Source organism: Rattus norvegicus, chromosome 5, assembly GCF_021556685.1.
Source record: "Rattus norvegicus strain SHRSP/BbbUtx chromosome 5, alternate assembly SHRSP_T2T, whole genome shotgun sequence".
Taxonomy (NCBI): domain Eukaryota; kingdom Metazoa; phylum Chordata; class Mammalia; order Rodentia; family Muridae; genus Rattus; species Rattus norvegicus.
In genome coordinates, this window is record NC_141538.1 from 123,686,574 (window position 1) to 123,704,452 (window position 17,879).

A 17,879-nucleotide genomic window follows, 5' to 3' on the forward strand; every position below is an offset into this window, starting at 1 on the left:
CTACACAATGGAAGGAAAGAACTAAGTTGTCCTCCGATGTTCACACAGGAGCCATCCTACCCACCCCCACATTAAAAAGAGAGAGAGAGAGAGAGAGAGAGAGAGAGAGAGAGAGAGAGAGAGAGAGAGAGAGGATTGATGCCTATATGTAGCTAAGGGCAGGCACAAGATAAGGCAAGGCCTGTGATTGGACAATGAAAAAGAAAGGTGGGGACAGAGTTTTTGGAAGGTGGGAGGGATGAGAAGGTGGAAGAAGAACCAAGATGGAGGCTAGGAGGACGACCCAGATCTGTGTGGCCCTAATGACCACAGGTAACTACGAATATTTCATAAGGGATGGACATTACAGGACAATCTGTCTTATCTAGGTGGGCAGTTTATGTCAATATTAATTGACTCTGAGCCTATTGTGTGGAAGTTTTGTGGAGTGAGAATTTATTGATATAAACCTAATTGATAAATTATAAGCTTCTAGAGTTTTGATGTTAATGGGTTACTGGGAGCTATGACTATAACCACAGGGGGCAGATGCTGGGAATGTGAGCAGAGACCCACAGATAGAAGACAGCCTCTGATGGGGCTAGTCATGGAGGCAAAGAGATCACCCCAGGGCCCAGAGAGCCAGAGATAGCGTGGGATGGAAATTGGGAACTTAATGAGTTGGGAGTCGGGTGGAGACGATTTGAAAACTCTGGGCCAGAGGGACTGCAGAGTCTGGCTGACCGAATGAGACCACTGACGCCATATTGCCGGATGGTGCCGCACTAGGCACTAGTGTGGGATGGAGTTCCCAGTTTAACTATTTACCGCTACAGGAGAGAAACTCAATTATCTAAGAATGATAGCTATATTTTCTATCTATCAAATATTTTCTGATTCCAGGTCACATTAAACATGCATGAAACAAGTTAATATCAGCACAAGTTCCTTGCCCTTCCCTAGATATGACTGTAGTGTCTTTCTGCGTCAAGACTGTTCTACCACCAGTTCAGGACCCTCAGCTCCGGTGGCTCTAGATGCTTCTGAGTATCATTAGTTACTTAGTGAATGATTTTCAACGTGGCCTGTGGTCTCTCTTAAGTTGTACAACTTCCTGTACATGTTTTTCAGGTGTCTTATTCCCCTCAAGCCATCCAACCTGAGAAAGAGTTCCATTTCTTTTTAAATTTAAGATGTATGGTTTGTTCCAAATTCCTTTCCTAATCCATTGCTTTTAAAGGATGACCAGATGGTCTCGATGTGTTATGTGCCTCTCTAAACTTGTGCAGGCAGACATAGCAGTGTGAGAGGAAGGAGATGACGAAGAAAAGTAATAATTAAGGTATAAACTTTTGCAGAGTCCTCATCAATCATTTCTAAGTTAGTGTTATAGAGGAAACTGACCCCATGGAGGCCTGAGAAGATTTAACTAAGAGCCAGGAGGAAGGTGGGGATGGAGCGGCCACAAGTTCAAGGTTTGCCTGAGCTACATAGTGAGATCCTGTCCTTTGAAAAAAGCTCCCCTACCACACACACACACACACACACACACACACACACACACATACACGCACACAAAGGCAAATTTATTTTAGTCAGTCTTATGGTTAGGACTGTAGAAAAGTACTGTCTGGAGGAAATGGGACATGAGCTGAGCATTTAAGAATGAAGAACTGGGTGTTGTGAAGTTTTCCATAGAAAAAACAAATGTCACCAGGGCCCAGTAGGAGCAGGTGAATGCTGTGAAAAGCAAGTTTATAAGTATTATCATTTTTGGATTAAACCTTAAAATATAAAATTTATGCACGCTGTATTCTGCAGTAGATTTCAGAAGCCAAGTAAATGTTCTACTTATAACAATGACAACCGCTTATACAACGGTAACCGCTTATGCAGCAGGACGGTGAGTGTAAGAACAGCTAGCGCTCAGAGCAGCGGCACAGGCCTGCCTGTAATCGCAACGTGCTGGGGGTGGAGGCAGGAGGATCCTGAGTTTGGGCCCAGCCCAGACTACATGAAGACCATGTCTTCAGAACAACAAACTAAATAAAAACGAAGCAAAGAGAATCTGAGTTCCATCCTTTCAAGTCAGCAGTGAATGGGCTTCAGTGTGTCATCTCACTCCTTTACGCCTCAAATAGCCTTCTGGAAAACAATACTGTTATGACAATTCACTCTGCCTGTCTTGAGATGGTTAAGATAAAAACTGAGAAACTGGATGTGAATGTGTTTTGTAAATTGTGAAGAGCTTCAATATGCATCATTACTAGCATAATGATAACTAAACTTTCAACATTTTCTTTTAAATAAACTCCTGAGACAAAATGGCAGATACTGAGTGTTCTAATTTCTCGTTTGTAACTATACATAATTGCTTAGAAGTGAGTCAGGTGAATGTTAAATGTGATGCATAATTACACATTGTGGGAACGTAACTGTCCTTTCCTACAGCTGGCAGTGGTGCTAGCTAAAGAGGAGACTCAGAAAACCGTAGGTTCTGCATGAGAGATGCCTCATGGAAAACTGCCCAGTGCTACACTTGGCGCAGTCATCACTCTTGCTGCTCCCAACCGCACATACATGTGCATATGTGATTACAGATGAGTTGACTAGTGAATGGGTAGAATTCTCAGACGACGGGATTTACTACTCGGAACCAAATTCACTCTAGAAAACAGGCAAAAGAATTCCCTCTGAAATCCCCAAGTACAAAACACACACACACACACACACACACACACACACACACACACACACACACATCATTCTCTCTAATCTACACATATGAAGCAATCATTTAAGCCTGCATAGTCTAGAGAAAAAAAACTGAACTAGAAAAAGTCGAACCCTGAGATCAGTTGTCCAGGGTCCACAATAATGCCTTTATTTCTCAGCTAAGTTTCATGAAGACAAGAGAAATAATATAAATTAAAGAAAATAAAATAAAAGGAATACATTTTCAACTAAATCAAGTTTTTATTTTTTTTTACTCAAAGTAACATAGTTTATTTTTTTTAGAAAGACCAGCATAGTGACTTAGACCAGCAGAAAATATGTAATCTTTATGATCTAACCTAAACCCAAGAGCCAGCTAAAATCACCTTGCTTTTGTTTAACACACAGCCCCAAAGAAATAAAGGCTGTGAGGCAATGATTGTGTGTAGTAGGTAGTTCTTACTGTCATGTGTCTGCGTGTAGTAGGTAGTTCTTCCTGCCCTGAGGCAGACTCTTATCACCAGCAGAGACACAAACGATCTCTAAATTCTTTGTGAGCTTCATACACCCTGGCCTCTTTCCTCCACTCAAAACACCTTATGGAAAAGGCTGTCGTGCCCTATGACCCCATTTAACACATGAACACTTGTTAGGGGACCCACATGGATCACCCCTTCCAGGTCTCTCTCTCTCTGTTTGGGAAGTGGGGTGTATACCCACCCTTACTGTCCAATCTCTCACTAGGCTGCCTGGTCTGTATGTCCTTCTGTTTTCTTGCTGAGACAATTTAAAACTGGGCTCAAACATCACTGCAGATGACTCTGGCCTTTCAGAGGAAGGTAACGATGCATTTTAGATTATTGACAAGGGAGTAGGATGCTGGCTAGTCAGATAACATGATGCTTGTATCTGGTGTTCCACCATAGCTTGCTAAGTGCTCTGACAAAGTTGTGTAGTTTCAGGGCTCAGATTGAAGAGGGCAGCCTTGATGCTCCCAGTCCAGTGTGAGTACTCACTCAGTCCCCAAGGGGCTGTGTGACAGTGATTGGAAGCCCCAAACAGCGAGCTTGGGAACCTGGTTTGACCGGTGCTGGAATTGCATCTTCTAATGACTGTGGATTAAGTAACTCTAAAAATGTCTAAACTTTTTAAGAAATCATTTTCTAAGCAATTTGGACATTTTATAGGTATACATAGTTGCTAATAGATATTTTTAAGAATGACCAAGAAGTGGAGCAGAAATATCTTTAAAAAATTAAGACAATCTTTAGCTTACCTTAAATTATAAACTAGTCACATGTGTCTGAAATAAGAGCTAATTTAATTTAAATGGAAGTTATAGGCTACATACTGCTCTCTTAAAACCAAAATCTTAAGCTTACAGCATATGATGTTATCCCCTTTCCCTTAAAGAGGAACAATGTGTAACCAGAGTGACAGATCATCCTATCTAGTTTGCCTTGGGCCCAAGCAGAACGTTGATTACATCTCCCTGAAAAGGAAAAAAAAAACACAATTACAACCTGAACAGTAATGTTGTTGTTAAAATGCCATTTGAAATTTGTAAGTTAGATGTCCACATTTAATGGGCACCCGGTGAGACTGTAAAAGAGGAAAGCAGCAGAGGAAGGCTTAAATCATGACAGTGGCTTTCCGGCATAAAGCTGCCTTCCTAGGAATGCCTCCTTTAAAGAAGCTTGACAAACATGTTTACAAGGATTTGAGGGGAAGACAGTTTTAGCACCTCCTGTTTGCCTTCGTGCCTAAGCCTAAGCTTCCTCGCTTGTGTTTCCTGACCTGTCAATGGTTGACTTCTTGATTACCATGTGGGTTTGTATTCTCACTTAATGATACTCACTTGTACTAAAAATAACCACAAGGTGATCAGATTTAAGGAGGTGAAAAACAAAGATGAGGGGGAGGTGGGAGGAAAACAGGAAGAAGCAGGTAGAAGCAGGAGAGTCATGTCTTCTCTACCACAAGGCAAAAAGGGTCCTTTTATAAACTGGCACCTGAATGTGATGGGAGATGGAAATGTCAGCTGTTCCTAAACGCTAACGACCAACAGCCCCTGTATCTCAGAAGTCAGTTCTCATCCTCTGGCCTGTACTGCACTTGCTGGCACTTCGTCATTCTACAGTTTCCATTTGCCGAGTCTGGCCAGATCCAACCTTAACGTGCTGCTCAAGTCTGTTCCTCACTCGGGCTAATGAAATGGATCAGTCCTGCGGTTTGCTCAGTGATGTATCCTTAGTCCCTAAGACAGACACCGTCACGCTGTGCATGATCTGACCAATCAAAGAACGACTTCATATCTTTTAACAGTACTCTATCATATTGCATGTCTATATTTTTAAACATCCCACGATTTAAATATTCTCCTTTAAGACACACACACACACACACACACACACACACACACACACACACACACACACATTTCCTAAGCAGAAAAAATATGGCAAATATCTATACACTGAGCCACAGTAGTCAACGATGTATACATGAGCGATCTCTACAGACTAGCCATAGCAAAGGTCTGCTCCTAAAACGCCCCATGAGTTAACTTCCACTGAATTCCTAAACCGTAACTCTTTAAAGCAAAACAAGATACCCAGTGACTGACCATCATCATGTGAAGAAAAAGGGCTGGCGTTTCTGCCACCGTGAAAGATAACAGCTGGTAAGTATTGCCAACAGTTAGCTATACTAAAAAGTTACAATTTCAAGTCCAGGACCCAGCCTCATGTTCCTGCCAGACAGGAACCTGGTGTTACTGTTACCCATTATGCAAGACAGTCATTGCTTTGGCAATAATCCCTGTGTTCTCTTTGCTTGCTGTGGCTAATAAATCTTCCTCTGTTCTTTTACACCTTGGCTACACTTACTTTAGTTTTTCAATTCTCAAGATGTGAACCGTGGCATTTGCTTACATTACCCCTATCCAGAGTCCATTTGCTGGGTCACGGCTGAAGCCAACCTTCTGTGATGTATTGATTCCTGACTTCCTACACTGGACTCCTCCTGGAAGCACCAACATGTTAGAAATCATTCCACTTAAAGCTCTTAGAACTTGAGAAGAATGAAAATCCTTCTCCTGAAGCAGGCCACAGATGGTGACTGGCAGTGAGAGGAAGAGCACGTGCATGCCAATCCAACGAGCACCTCTCTTGCACAGGAGGCACAAGGGCTGCAGGGTAACCTTCTTTGTTTGTGAATGCATGTCCAAACAATCAAAGAATATGGACTGGAGAGACAGCTCAGAGTGGGAAAGCAATTGCTGTGCAAGCATGGGGAATTGAGTTCAAATCCCCAGTGCCTACATAAAAAGCTGGATGTAGTCCTGCGAGTGTCTGTAAACCAAGCACTGTGGGTGGGCAGAGACGCAGGATCAGAGAGAGTTGCTGACCCCCAATCGAGCTCTAGCTTCAGTGGGACTGAGTGTCTCAGGTGATAAGGCAGAGTGACGGAGCAGGACAACTGATGTCCTCTCCTAGTCTCTGCACAAACATGCAGGCATACATATAACACACACACACACACACACACACACACACACACACACACACACACACACACACCAAATCAACAAAGGTCACTATGGCTTGTATATTTTACTTTTTAGTAAAAGAAACAAAACTTTTCTATAAAGGTAAAAGTGTCTGTGTAGGTGCACATGGCTTGTTATCGGTGTGGAAATGAGAGGACAGCTTTGTGGAGTCAGGTCTCCCCTTCCATCTTTACATGCATTCAAAGAATTGAATGCAGGTCACCAGGCTTGCACAGCAAACACCATTATCTGCTGAGCTAGCTTGGTGGCCCTCAAGTTGCCTTTTTAAAACTTCCTGATCCTGTCCTTCCCCTCATGGTCACTTCCAGGAATCAGCTCTAGAAATTTTGTGCACATCCTTCCTAGAGATAAACCCATCATAAGTCTTCTAAACCTCTGACACACTCTTGGTTGAAATTATTGGGAAAATTATTGATCATGAAGTCTCTTGATAAGATGTGCTTCATATTATTACTGGGGTTAAAACTGTTTTCTAAGAACAATGGAGAAGGAGGGGCAAGCTACGCTCACAGAAAACCTTTCAAAGACAGTGACTATAGTCATGAAATATACTCACTCATTAATGTATGGCATACATTTAACAATAAAAATATTTGCTCACAAGCCTTGAAATCATCAGAGAACACAGATACTAATTTATTTAAAAGCATTCAAACCCTTTCAAGTTAAATTTGTTTGTAGAACATTCTATTCTAATTAAAAGATGGTTCTAGTCAATCAATATCCAGATATAAAAATGAAGCATGTTGTGTCTGCATAGCATACTTCTAACTATAGGTATATTCAGTAAGAATAGGATTTTTTGTTTGTTTCTTAGTGTGTGTGTGTGTGGGGGGGTCTCGGCTCTGTAGATCAGACTGGACTGAAGCTCACCATGGATCCTAGTCTGACCTTAAATTTACACTCTTCCTCTCGGGGCATTTCTTTTAAACACTTACCCAAAATTTGTCAGATTATCATAGTAATATACATATCATTAAATGTCTGTATTTGTAGATATATATCATCTAGAATTACTTCTGATTTATCAATGTAAACACATGGCTGCTGCAAACGGATCTTTCGCATTCTCAGTAGTGTATCTTCAACTGTTTATTTTTATTCTCATCTCTCTGTGTGTATATGCACTGTGTGTGGGTGCCCTTAGATGCCAGAAGAGGGCAGATATAGCCGATGCCCTGGAGCTGGAGTTATAGGTGGTTGTGGGCTGCATGCTGGGAAGTGATCCTTTGTAAGAGCAGTGTGCTCTCTTAACCGAGGAGACATTTCTTCAGCTCTCATCAGTAGTTTTCAGCCCAACTACATAGTAAAAGTGTCATCATAAGTAGATGAACCCGAAGCCTGCCAAGTGAGGCACTGAGGTGGGCAGGAGTGAGTCACTTCTCTGAGATGCTGTCTCCCTCCCTAAGCCACACTCTATTTGATGTACATCTCAGCCGAGTAAGAGATAATACCTTAAATTATCTTATTTTATATAAAATGTATGTAAAATACTTATGTTATTCTTTTATTCTGATAAAAAGAAATATTTGTATAAAACCAAGTATAATTTTAATATTTTCTGTATAAAGGAATTTTTACATACTTCTTATTTTAATATTCATTTATCCATTAAAGAAATTGCCATATCAGGTTTCCTGAAATTTGCTATATAAATGTCTTACTGGGCAAGCTACATTGACTGTCACATACTGAAAAACAGAATCTATAATGGAGTGAAAGTATACAGTCTACTGGGTTGCCGTGCTATACGGCATTTGAGCCTCCATCATGTAAGGGGAAAGTAAGACATCATTTCTGCATACAAACATTGCTTCAAAAACACCCCAAAAGAAAAACAGCTTCACATTGTCATCCTTGTCGGCTGGTTAAAATGAAGGAGAAGCTATCACCTAGTCACCAGGACTTCTGTGGTAAGTCAGTTTTCTCCTTTATTGAAATGATCTCCAGAGAGGCTATTGTCAATATTCCCATGAACCTAGCTAATATTTGATATTGGTTAGATTATAACCATTCTCTCAACATTAGCTACCATCTCACGTAATTTCAGCTTCACATTGTGAGAATGAAGATGTTTTAATATGTTAGATTCATCTTCTGCGAGTTACTATTTTACATATTTGCTCATTTAAAAATATACTGGGCTTTCTTTCCTGATCGTTAAAGTTCTTCACATATACTAGAAAACAGTAGCTAAACTGAAAAGAAAATTAAAATTCATGATTCTTCCTCTTAAGAAAAAAAATTTACAATGTATTCTGACATCTTATAGTTTTCCAAAGCATATTTATTCAGCAAACATTTACTGCATACCCCTGTTGCTGAACAAAGTAATGGAAATACAGCCTAGCATGAAATATGAAAGATTCAATGTTTTCATGGAGTTTACTAGTCTGGGGGCATGTGCAAATACCTTTAAAATGCATAGATGAGAGCACAGACTCTTAAGAGGTGAGTGTTACCAGGAAAAATGATAGGTAGGGACAAACATGGAGAGAGTAGAGATTACAGTTTTAAATGAGATGCTCAAAGAAATCATTACTGGAAAATGACATTTTAGCAAAGACCTGAGGGAGGTGAAAGAAGGAGCCCTGAGTGAAAAGCAGGAAGATAATAAATTCAAAGCTCCAAAAAGTCGAATTACTAGTTCATGGCAAGCCATGCTTCTCCGAACAGTTCTAAGTGCGAGTTTCAAATGGTCAACTTGTTTACAAAGAGAGTATGCTAGTTTCTAGCTCGACCTCAAGATTAAAGAACTTGGCTTAGCTTGAAGGGGCTCGAAACCCCATATGAACAACAATGCCAACCAACCAGAGCTTCCAGGGACTAAGCCACTACCCAAAGACTATACATGGACTGACCCTGGACTCTAACCTCATAGGTAGCAATGAATAGCCTAGTAAGAGCACCAGTGGAAGGGGAAGCCCTTGGTCCTGCCAAGGCCGGACCCCCAGTGAACCTGATTGCTGGGGGGAGGGCGGTAATGGGGGAAGAAGGGGAGGAGAACACCCATATAGAAGGGAGTCTTAGGGGGATGTTGGCCGGAAACCGGGAAAGGGAATAACAATTGAAATGTAAATAAGAAATACTCAATAAAGAAAAAAATATGAATGAAATATATACATATTCAAAATTAAAAAAAAAGAACTTGGCTTAGCAAATGTTGTCCCATACTTAATAGGCCTATACTCATTCTAAATAAATCTGTCCATTCAATTGTAAAAACGTAACATTTTAGTTTAGTAACTTTTCATTTCTTAATTAGTACTGGGGCTAAATGTTAACCTGTATTAACGAATCACATAATTCTGAATGGCTGTCCTCGACCTGTGCCCACTCTTCCATTAGACTGTTTTTTGTTTTTTTTTTTTCTTTTCTTTTCTTTTTTTAGGAGCTGGGGACCGAACCCAGGGCCTTGGGCTTGCTAGGTAAGCGCTCTACCATTGAGCTAAATCCCCAACCCCTCATTATACTGTTTTTTAAAGGATTGTTTATGTGGTTTTAATATTTTAACATTTTTCATATTAGAATATGTACTAGATTATTATTTAAAATAACAATAAAAGACAGATTGAAAATCTACTATAAGCACAATGCGCCTTGATGATGCTGAGCTTTTCGTGAAAGTTTGGAAAGAAGACGCTCACATTTGAACAGCTAGGTAGGGTAAAGCACCAGAAACCAGTTCTCACTTTGGGAACACTGGGCGCTACCTGAAGACCTTTACTTCAGCTACCCCTACTGTACATATACACACACGAGACACGGACAGTGTTTAAGGTCCGTACGTGCTGCTACTTTCCCCAATTTATCATCTGTAAACAAGAAAGTGGGGCTGACTGGTCTAGCCTAGCGTATACCACATGTAGTTCACGAAGCAACTCTTGAAACTCCAATTACCACACACCTCATCCCTGCAAGGTACCAAGTGTCACTCCAACCGTGATACTCCAAAGGACCTGAAAAGTGTGCATCCCCGTCTTACCCGACCACTTTCCGTAGGAGTAGGCATATTTCTCAGCTCATAGACTGCGACCTGTCCGTCGCTGTCTCCCACTAGAAGGCAATCTGTCTGCTTGGCAAAGAGGACGGTTGTAAACTTGATTCCAGGGTTAGCAACATTCACAATCAGAGGGTCCAAACTGCAACGAAATAGTTTATCTGTAAATTTAAGTGTTGCGTTCAAATTGTCTTTTGTAAGATACAAACTAAGAAAAGTTTAAGTTTTAAAAATGCGATGTAACAGACCAAAAATCTCCTAAAGTATTTCCAAATTCAGAAACCTTTCTGCTAATCAAAAAAATTTTTTTTTAATTTCTTCAAGGAGCCAATTGGAGCCAGGTAAATGTAGCTAGCTCCTAAGCCAAACGTGAACACATAAACTTAAGGTTCTTTCGCTGCTTAATTTTGTTAAGGTTTGTTTTGGCTTGGTTATACTATGGACCATATGTATAACCTGGTCCATATGGACCTGTCTGCCATCATTAAGTTTTGTTCTATCTCTATCTGTCCCTGTCTCTCTTTGTCTCTCTCTGTTTCTCTGTCTCTGTCTCCCTCCCCTCCCTCCCTCCCTCCCTCCCTCCCTCCCTTCCCCTAGCTTTCTCTCTTAGCTTTCCACTGTAACTAGCATTACAATAGAATGTAAACAAAGCTCCTTTCCTTCCCAGGTGTGGGTTTGCTTCCTCAAATTAGTTGAAGGCCTTACTGAGAAAAGACTGAGTTGCAATCCAGTTCTGCCTGTAAAATGCCCTTGTGTCCTGCACAGGGCCCCACCGCAGGCTGCCATAATCATCTCTTCAGAGTGATATTTGGACCTACAAGAACCAAGGGAGAACAAGGCAAGGGAGCACAAGGCCACCTTCAACTGCGATGGTTCCTAGTCTGGGTCCTTAAAACAACCACCCATGCTCTCAAAAAAGGAAAGGCAGCTTCTTGTATTCAGAGAGGCATTGCCCCAGAAACTATAGTATTACCAGAAGAATTAAAACCAAGGGATGCCTTATATAAGTGGCCACCTTATTATATATTAGTCATTTATTCGAAAGCAAATCATCCTGTAGTGTGATACTAGAGTTGTGGCTGGCACTGTTTGAGCCACGGTACCCTCTACCTGATGAAGGAGCTAGAAAGGATGTCATTTGATTGGAGCTGTTTCTCCTGGAGACAGCACTCAAAGCATTACCATTTGATTACTTACGTGCTGATCTGAAGGTCCCAAATCTCTACTCTATTCTCATTTGCAGCAGCAAAAATATATGCGGATTTGGGAGACCAGGCAACATCATAAACAACGTAAGTAGTTGGGTAAAAAGTAAAAAACGGCTTCACGTTGTCCTGGTGCCAGATCATTACACCCCAATCTGCAGAACAGCTCAAGAAGACGTCAGGGCAGAACGGGTTCCACGTGACTTTATACACCGGACCCTGGGGGTGCAGAGATGCCAAACGTAGGTAAATAATATTTAACCTCTTACATTTTAAACTTGGCCGATAAATAAAAAGTTTCTAAGATTTCTAGAGGCCACACATGCACCACAGAGCATTTCATAGGAACTGCTTTAGCTGAAAGCAAGACCTTCCATCATCTCTTCCTTTAATTGTTCTCTATGAAAATCTACTTGAGAAAAATGGCCAGAAATTATTAACACATCTTACAGATAATAAGGAAAACAATCAGACATTTAGATAATAAGAAAAACAAAAAACAAAAAACTCAAGGCTGTAAGCTTACTGCATCCATTAAGCATATTGCATATGTTTCCCCAAAATACCATAAGATACAGTTTCCACAGCTACAGAATTAAGCTAACCTTATGTCCTCTATAGGTCTCTAGGTATTGTTCATTGTATGAACAAGAACACTTGTGAATAAGGCCTTCTTCTGTACCGGCCAGATAGATGTTTGTGTCCTACAACACAAGGCACATCAGACATTAAATACAAGATCAGACAATTAAACGTATAGTAAACCCATCCAGTAACCAAATGAATACTATCTCAGATGTAATGTTTTATGATTTTACAATAATGAGACCTACTTGAAAGACTTTTAGAGCCGGGTATAAGAGAGAGTATGTGCTCCTGTACTCCGGGGACTCAGGAAATGTTTCTTTGCTGTCAGCGTAAGAGCTCCCTTTGACCCACAGAGCTTGGTTACAACAGAATTCTTACACGCTATCGTTCTGTTAGCTGTAAAATTAGCATGGTTGTAAGCTTCATGTACGTGAATATTAATAAGACTGGGGTCTCTGTGCCTACTGGCCATTTATGTTTCCTTCCTTATTTCCTTTCTCATTTTATTTAAAGATATGTTCATATCCACTCATGTAAATTCTTTGTACACGCTAGAACCTATCACATATATTACAAATATACTTGTCCCAGTATGTGGCTTTTCTTTGTACAGTTTGTGCTTTTACACCCCTCCAGGCTACAGAGACCTTTCCCCACATTGCTCTCTTGTTTGTTCTGCTTCACCACAGCATCGCTCTTCCTCCCCACCCCCACCCTCCTTTGTTTAACCTTGCTTCCTTCCCCATTTCCTGCTCTATTATTTTCTCTCATTCCTTTAGCATTGCAAATTTTACTCTATTTTTAAAACTCGTAAAATGACAGTATTTCAGTCACTTTCTGTCTCATAACATTTGATAATACAGTAATTCACTTTGATTGGTAGGTGTATTTGCATAGTTAAGCTAGTTTGGGGTGACTGTGGCTTATTTGCTCTACTCTGAGTGAGTGGCACTATGGATTGACCCAAAATAGGAGGCTGTTTAATCGAGAAGACGACCATATGAAGCCAGAAGAAACATCCATTCTAAGAGATGCATAAATTGAAACACATACCCATAATAAACAAGAAAAACCAAGATGAGATTCAACCAAAAAACAATCAAAATAGCCAGACGGTGCATGCCTTTAATCCCAGTGCTTGAGATATAGAGGGAGGACGGTCTCTTGTGAGTTTGAGGCCAGCCTGGGCTACAGAGCAAGTTCCAAGACAGCCAGAGCTAAACAGAAACAAAAAGAAAAGCAAAACTTCTTAAGACTCAAAGATGCTAGAATTGTTAAATTGCCAAATCAAGAATTCAAATCTACTCATAAAAAATGAAACTTACTTTAAAATGGGTACAAACCAGCAGATGAATGATATAAGAAAATCAACTCAGGATCTGGCTGAAGACATCAGCAACATGGATGAGAAAGTCAGCAGCAGGACGTTAAGGTTGGAAGACAATGCAGAGGGAAATCCACATTCAGACCTCGATGAGAATAAACAGCAGAAGCACAGCGCTGGAGAGCACCAGGAGTAACAAGGAAAACCAGTGAGCCCACGGGGCGCAAAGCTTGCATAGACATGCAGAAAAAAATCTCTTCAAAGATATTAACTTTCCCAAGCTTGGAAACAGGCATCCAAGTACAAGAGGTGTCTAAAATCCTACATGGGCATGACCAATACACAATCTTTCCACAGGACATTAAAAGCTGCAAAAGAAAAAAGCCAAATGTACTTAATAGACAGTTTATCAGACTGACGTCACACTTCTCGGCAGACACTATAAAGGCCAGGAAAACATGACTGATGTATTTCAAGGCCTGAAATAGGAACAAAAATATTACTAGAAGTAGCTGGCCTGGATAGGAAATGAACCCCAAAGGTTCATATGCTGGAACACTTGGTTCCCTTGCTGGTGGTACTGGTTTGGGGGTTGTGGAAGCTTTATGGTGGTGGGCTATGCTGGAGGGAGTAAGACTTCTGGGTTGGGCTCTGAGGTTTAATCACACACCATGTCTAGCCAAAGATCTCTATTTTCCTGATCCACTGTTGCACACCCCACTGCAATGACAGGAACCAGCCTGAATCATGTCATGTCTTCCCGACCATGAACTATGAATAAAACTGAGTCTGTCCACACTTAAGTTTCTTCTGTGAGGTGATGAGGAAAACTAAGAGATATACCATCACAGTTATCTTTCAAAGTGAATGGGAAAATAAAGGCGTTCTAAAATGAGCACAGACCAAAGCGAGTCATGACCCCATGCCTGCAGTGCAACCCACCTCAGTCATGAAAGCACAGGAGAGAAAATCTTCACCACAGAATTAAACACGCAAACGGAAAGAAGAAGCCATGAGCTGTCAAACAGCAAACACCTTATATGAACGGGGTAGAGGCAAACAATAGTTCAATTAACAAGAAAAGGAGTGAAGAAATTGCAGGAGTCAGTAATCCTTCTTATTACTAGCAATAAGTATTAACTCAGAAATACACTCCCTAGCAACGACACATAAGACTGAGGAGGAGTCAAACGGTTATTTCATGCAAGCACAATCCAAAGACAACCGGGAGTGTATGTGTTCACATCGGACAAAACATGCTCAAGCCAAAGAAATGACTGCCTAAAAAGTAAGAGAACAATATGAATATACATTCATGAAAATAGATAATAATATGAACATATTTATTATATATAAAATAACATGAATATAAGAAACTTATTTATTTATTTATTTTACTACTTTCCTTGTTAGATATAATGGTGGGCTAGAAACTGCTTCCCTTGTTACCCAGGAAAGAAGAAAGGCAGAGTAAAAAAAAATAGATGTATTCTGACGAGAGAGAGAAAGAGCTTCAGAAACTCATGAAGCTGTCATGAGATGAAAGCCCAAGCTGTAACTGAGCCCGGGATGTTGGAGACGCTGATCCTGAGAAATCCATCAAGGAAGGCTGTAGACATGGAGGGAAGCTGAACCAATAGAAAAGCTGTGTTTGCTGAATGTGGCAGACACCAGGGATAGGGAAAACTAGCCAAGCTTTTCAGAGTTTGAAAATGTAACCGATATATATATCTCACAGTGAAAAGCTGGTCCACATCTCAGGGTATACTATACTTAGAGCTTTGAAGAAGGCTGTTAAAGACCATAGGGACTTTATGAAGTCAGATGAATGCATTTTTTTTCATTGTAGGAGCTGGAAAAGGTACAAAAGACTAAAAAGTGATAAGCTGTGGTTTGAAGTTGATAAAAGAAGAATTATAACAGTTGGTATTGTCAACTTGACCTGCTCTGGAATTATCTAGGGAAAAGATCTCTAGGCTCGTCTGTGAAGAACTGTCTAGATTATATTAACTCTGTTCAGAGTTCCAACCTTAACTGGGAGCAGCTCATGAGTTGTGGTCCCGGACTAAAGAAAAATGAGATGTTAACCGAACACTAGTGTTCATTCCCTCTCTGCTTCTAGACGCCATGTTGAGTGGCTGCCTTATACACCCATCTACTGACTTCCCTGCAACGATGGACTGACTCCCTTCCTTCTTTCAGTTGCCTTTAAAAAACTATTTTCTTCACAAAAATAAGAGTAAGGAAGCACAGCAAAAAGAATCAAAAGATACAACTTAATGAAACCAGATTTGGAAATGGAGGCGTTACAACACGTACCAGTGAGATTTAGAAAACCGTTATGACTTATCTTAAAAGCTTACAAGTCCTCTCTGGGAGGTGGTAGGGCAAGACTCTGCCAGGAGGCAGAGGCAGGCAGATCTCTGTGAGTTCGAGGTCAGCCTGATCAGCAGAGCAAGTTCTAAGACAGCCAGGGCTAGAGAGAAACCTGTCTCCAAAAAAAAATCTAAATAAATAAATAACATAACATAAAAATAAAAAGCTGACATGTCAGTAAATTGGAATATCTAAAGAAATGAATGAATTTCTATAGGAATATAACCACCTAGCATTGAACCAAGATGATAGAAACAATTTAGACCAATCTATAACACGTAAAAAAACTGAACCAATAGAGAAAAAAAAAAAACTGCCAACTACAAAAAGACCAGATTCCAATGGCTTCACAGCTGAATTCTACCACACATGTGAACTTGGCTCAAGTGAACTCAAGCACAGGAATCACAGATCATTTGCATATAAATAGGAAGGCCTTCAGACAAAATCCCAACATCCCTTTATAAGCAAAGCCCTAAGCAGAGCAGGAGAGGAATATATATATTTCATCATAACCAAGGGCATACATGACAGACCTATCTATAGCCATTATAATTTTAAACGTGGAAAGATACAAGCATTTCCACCCAAATCAGAAACAAGGGAAGAGTGCCCACTCTCTCTTAGCACTGGCAATAAGTCAAGACACAGAAATAAAAGTGATACAAATTAGAAATGGAGAAGGAAGTGTGTCCTTATTTGCAGATGATATAATTCTACATGCTTCATCTGTAAAGACTATAAGCACGCTACCAGGAAGCTCTTAGATTCTATAAATACTTTCAGCAGAATGATAGTCTAGAAAATTCAAACATAAAACTCAGTAGCCTTCCTACATACCAGCAACAAAGGGGCTTAGAAAGAAGTTGGAAAACAATGTCTGTCAAAAGGTTGGGTCTTTGAAAAATAATATTGACAAATCCCATATAAACCTAAGTAAAAGACAGACAGAGAAGATAATAAAAATTGGAGATAAAAAGGAAGGATGTACGGCGGATTCCAAAGAACCCCTGAGGATCATCGGATAATAGAAGGCACACTTCAAAACAACCCCATAAAACCTGTGGGAAGTTGGTGGAGGCCAGCCTGGGCCGTGGGAGACTCTGTCTCCACCCTTCCTCCACCATGACAAAATATGTGCACATGTAAGACAGGAAAACAGAAGTGAGGCTATTTGAAAAGAAAACAGACTAGTGAGAGGAGGGGCTAAGAACATGAAATAAAGGACAAATATAAGCAATATATATGTGTGCATATATCTGAAAATGTCAAAATAAAGTTGGAAGGAAGCTCACAAACCAATTATCACAGTTTACATGTTTAAAAGTCAGTAAAACAAGAAAAAAAAATTAAAGCCAGTAAAAATAGCTGAAGGGAAATTACCAGGACCAACGTGAGACCCAATTACACAGAAAACAGCAGAACAGTATGAACATAAATTACATAAAAATTTTATGAGAGAAATAAAATGGATAGATATGAGTCCGGTGCAGTGTTGTGTATACACAATCCCACTGTTACATGAAGAACGCTCTAACCTAGGTGTTTTCGATTTGCCCCAGTGATATACAGAATTAGATTCCCTAGCTCTTCCAGACAGATTAACTAGAAAAACCCGAAGATACGAATGAACAATATTAGGAATTAGATGGCATTATTAAGTTATTAGAGAATATTAAATGACATTCTAAAGTTATTAAAGGATGCTAAAAGACTATCAATGTGATTATAAATCCAACAATTTAGATTAAATGAACAAAGTAAAAGACACTTTGACAACGTTCATACAAAAAAAAAAAAAAAACCACCATGGATGACCACAGAATCTGTACTCTATTAAAATTTTGAACTTATGGTTAAAAATTTCATCACGAAGAAAACTCCAGGCATAGATGGTTGATTAATTCTATCAAAGGTGACCACAAAAGGAATGCTCATTTAATTCAAGTCACTGTTAAAAGGACTGTGCAGGGCAGGACCACCACAGTTGTTACCTAGAACAAAGGCATCACAAGACAATGAAACTACATTCCATAATGCTTAGGAACAAGGATGAGCTCATCTTACACAAATGCTCAGCATGCTATGCCGAACTATATTAAAATACTGTAAGTCATGAAC

General features: G+C 40.1%; 1 protein-coding gene across 9 annotated transcripts in view; it reads right to left on the bottom strand.

Moving 5' to 3' along the window:
* Positions 1–2,931: 2,931 nt before the first annotated feature.
* The window catches only part of Dnai4 (dynein axonemal intermediate chain 4), an 88,905-nt gene continuing 73,957 nt past the window's right edge, over positions 2,932–17,879 (bottom strand). For 4 of the 9 annotated variants that reach the window (XM_087549119.1, XM_087549122.1, XM_087549123.1 and 1 more), the window contains 4 exons: positions 12,076–12,174; positions 11,463–11,689; positions 10,251–10,407; positions 2,932–4,186 (listed from right to left, as the gene is read on the bottom strand). In XM_087549119.1, the coding sequence (XP_087405245.1) occupies positions 4,145–4,186; positions 10,251–10,407; positions 11,463–11,689; positions 12,076–12,174 (525 nt within the window). In that variant the 3' untranslated portion in view covers positions 2,932–4,144. 9 annotated transcript variants of the gene reach the window in all.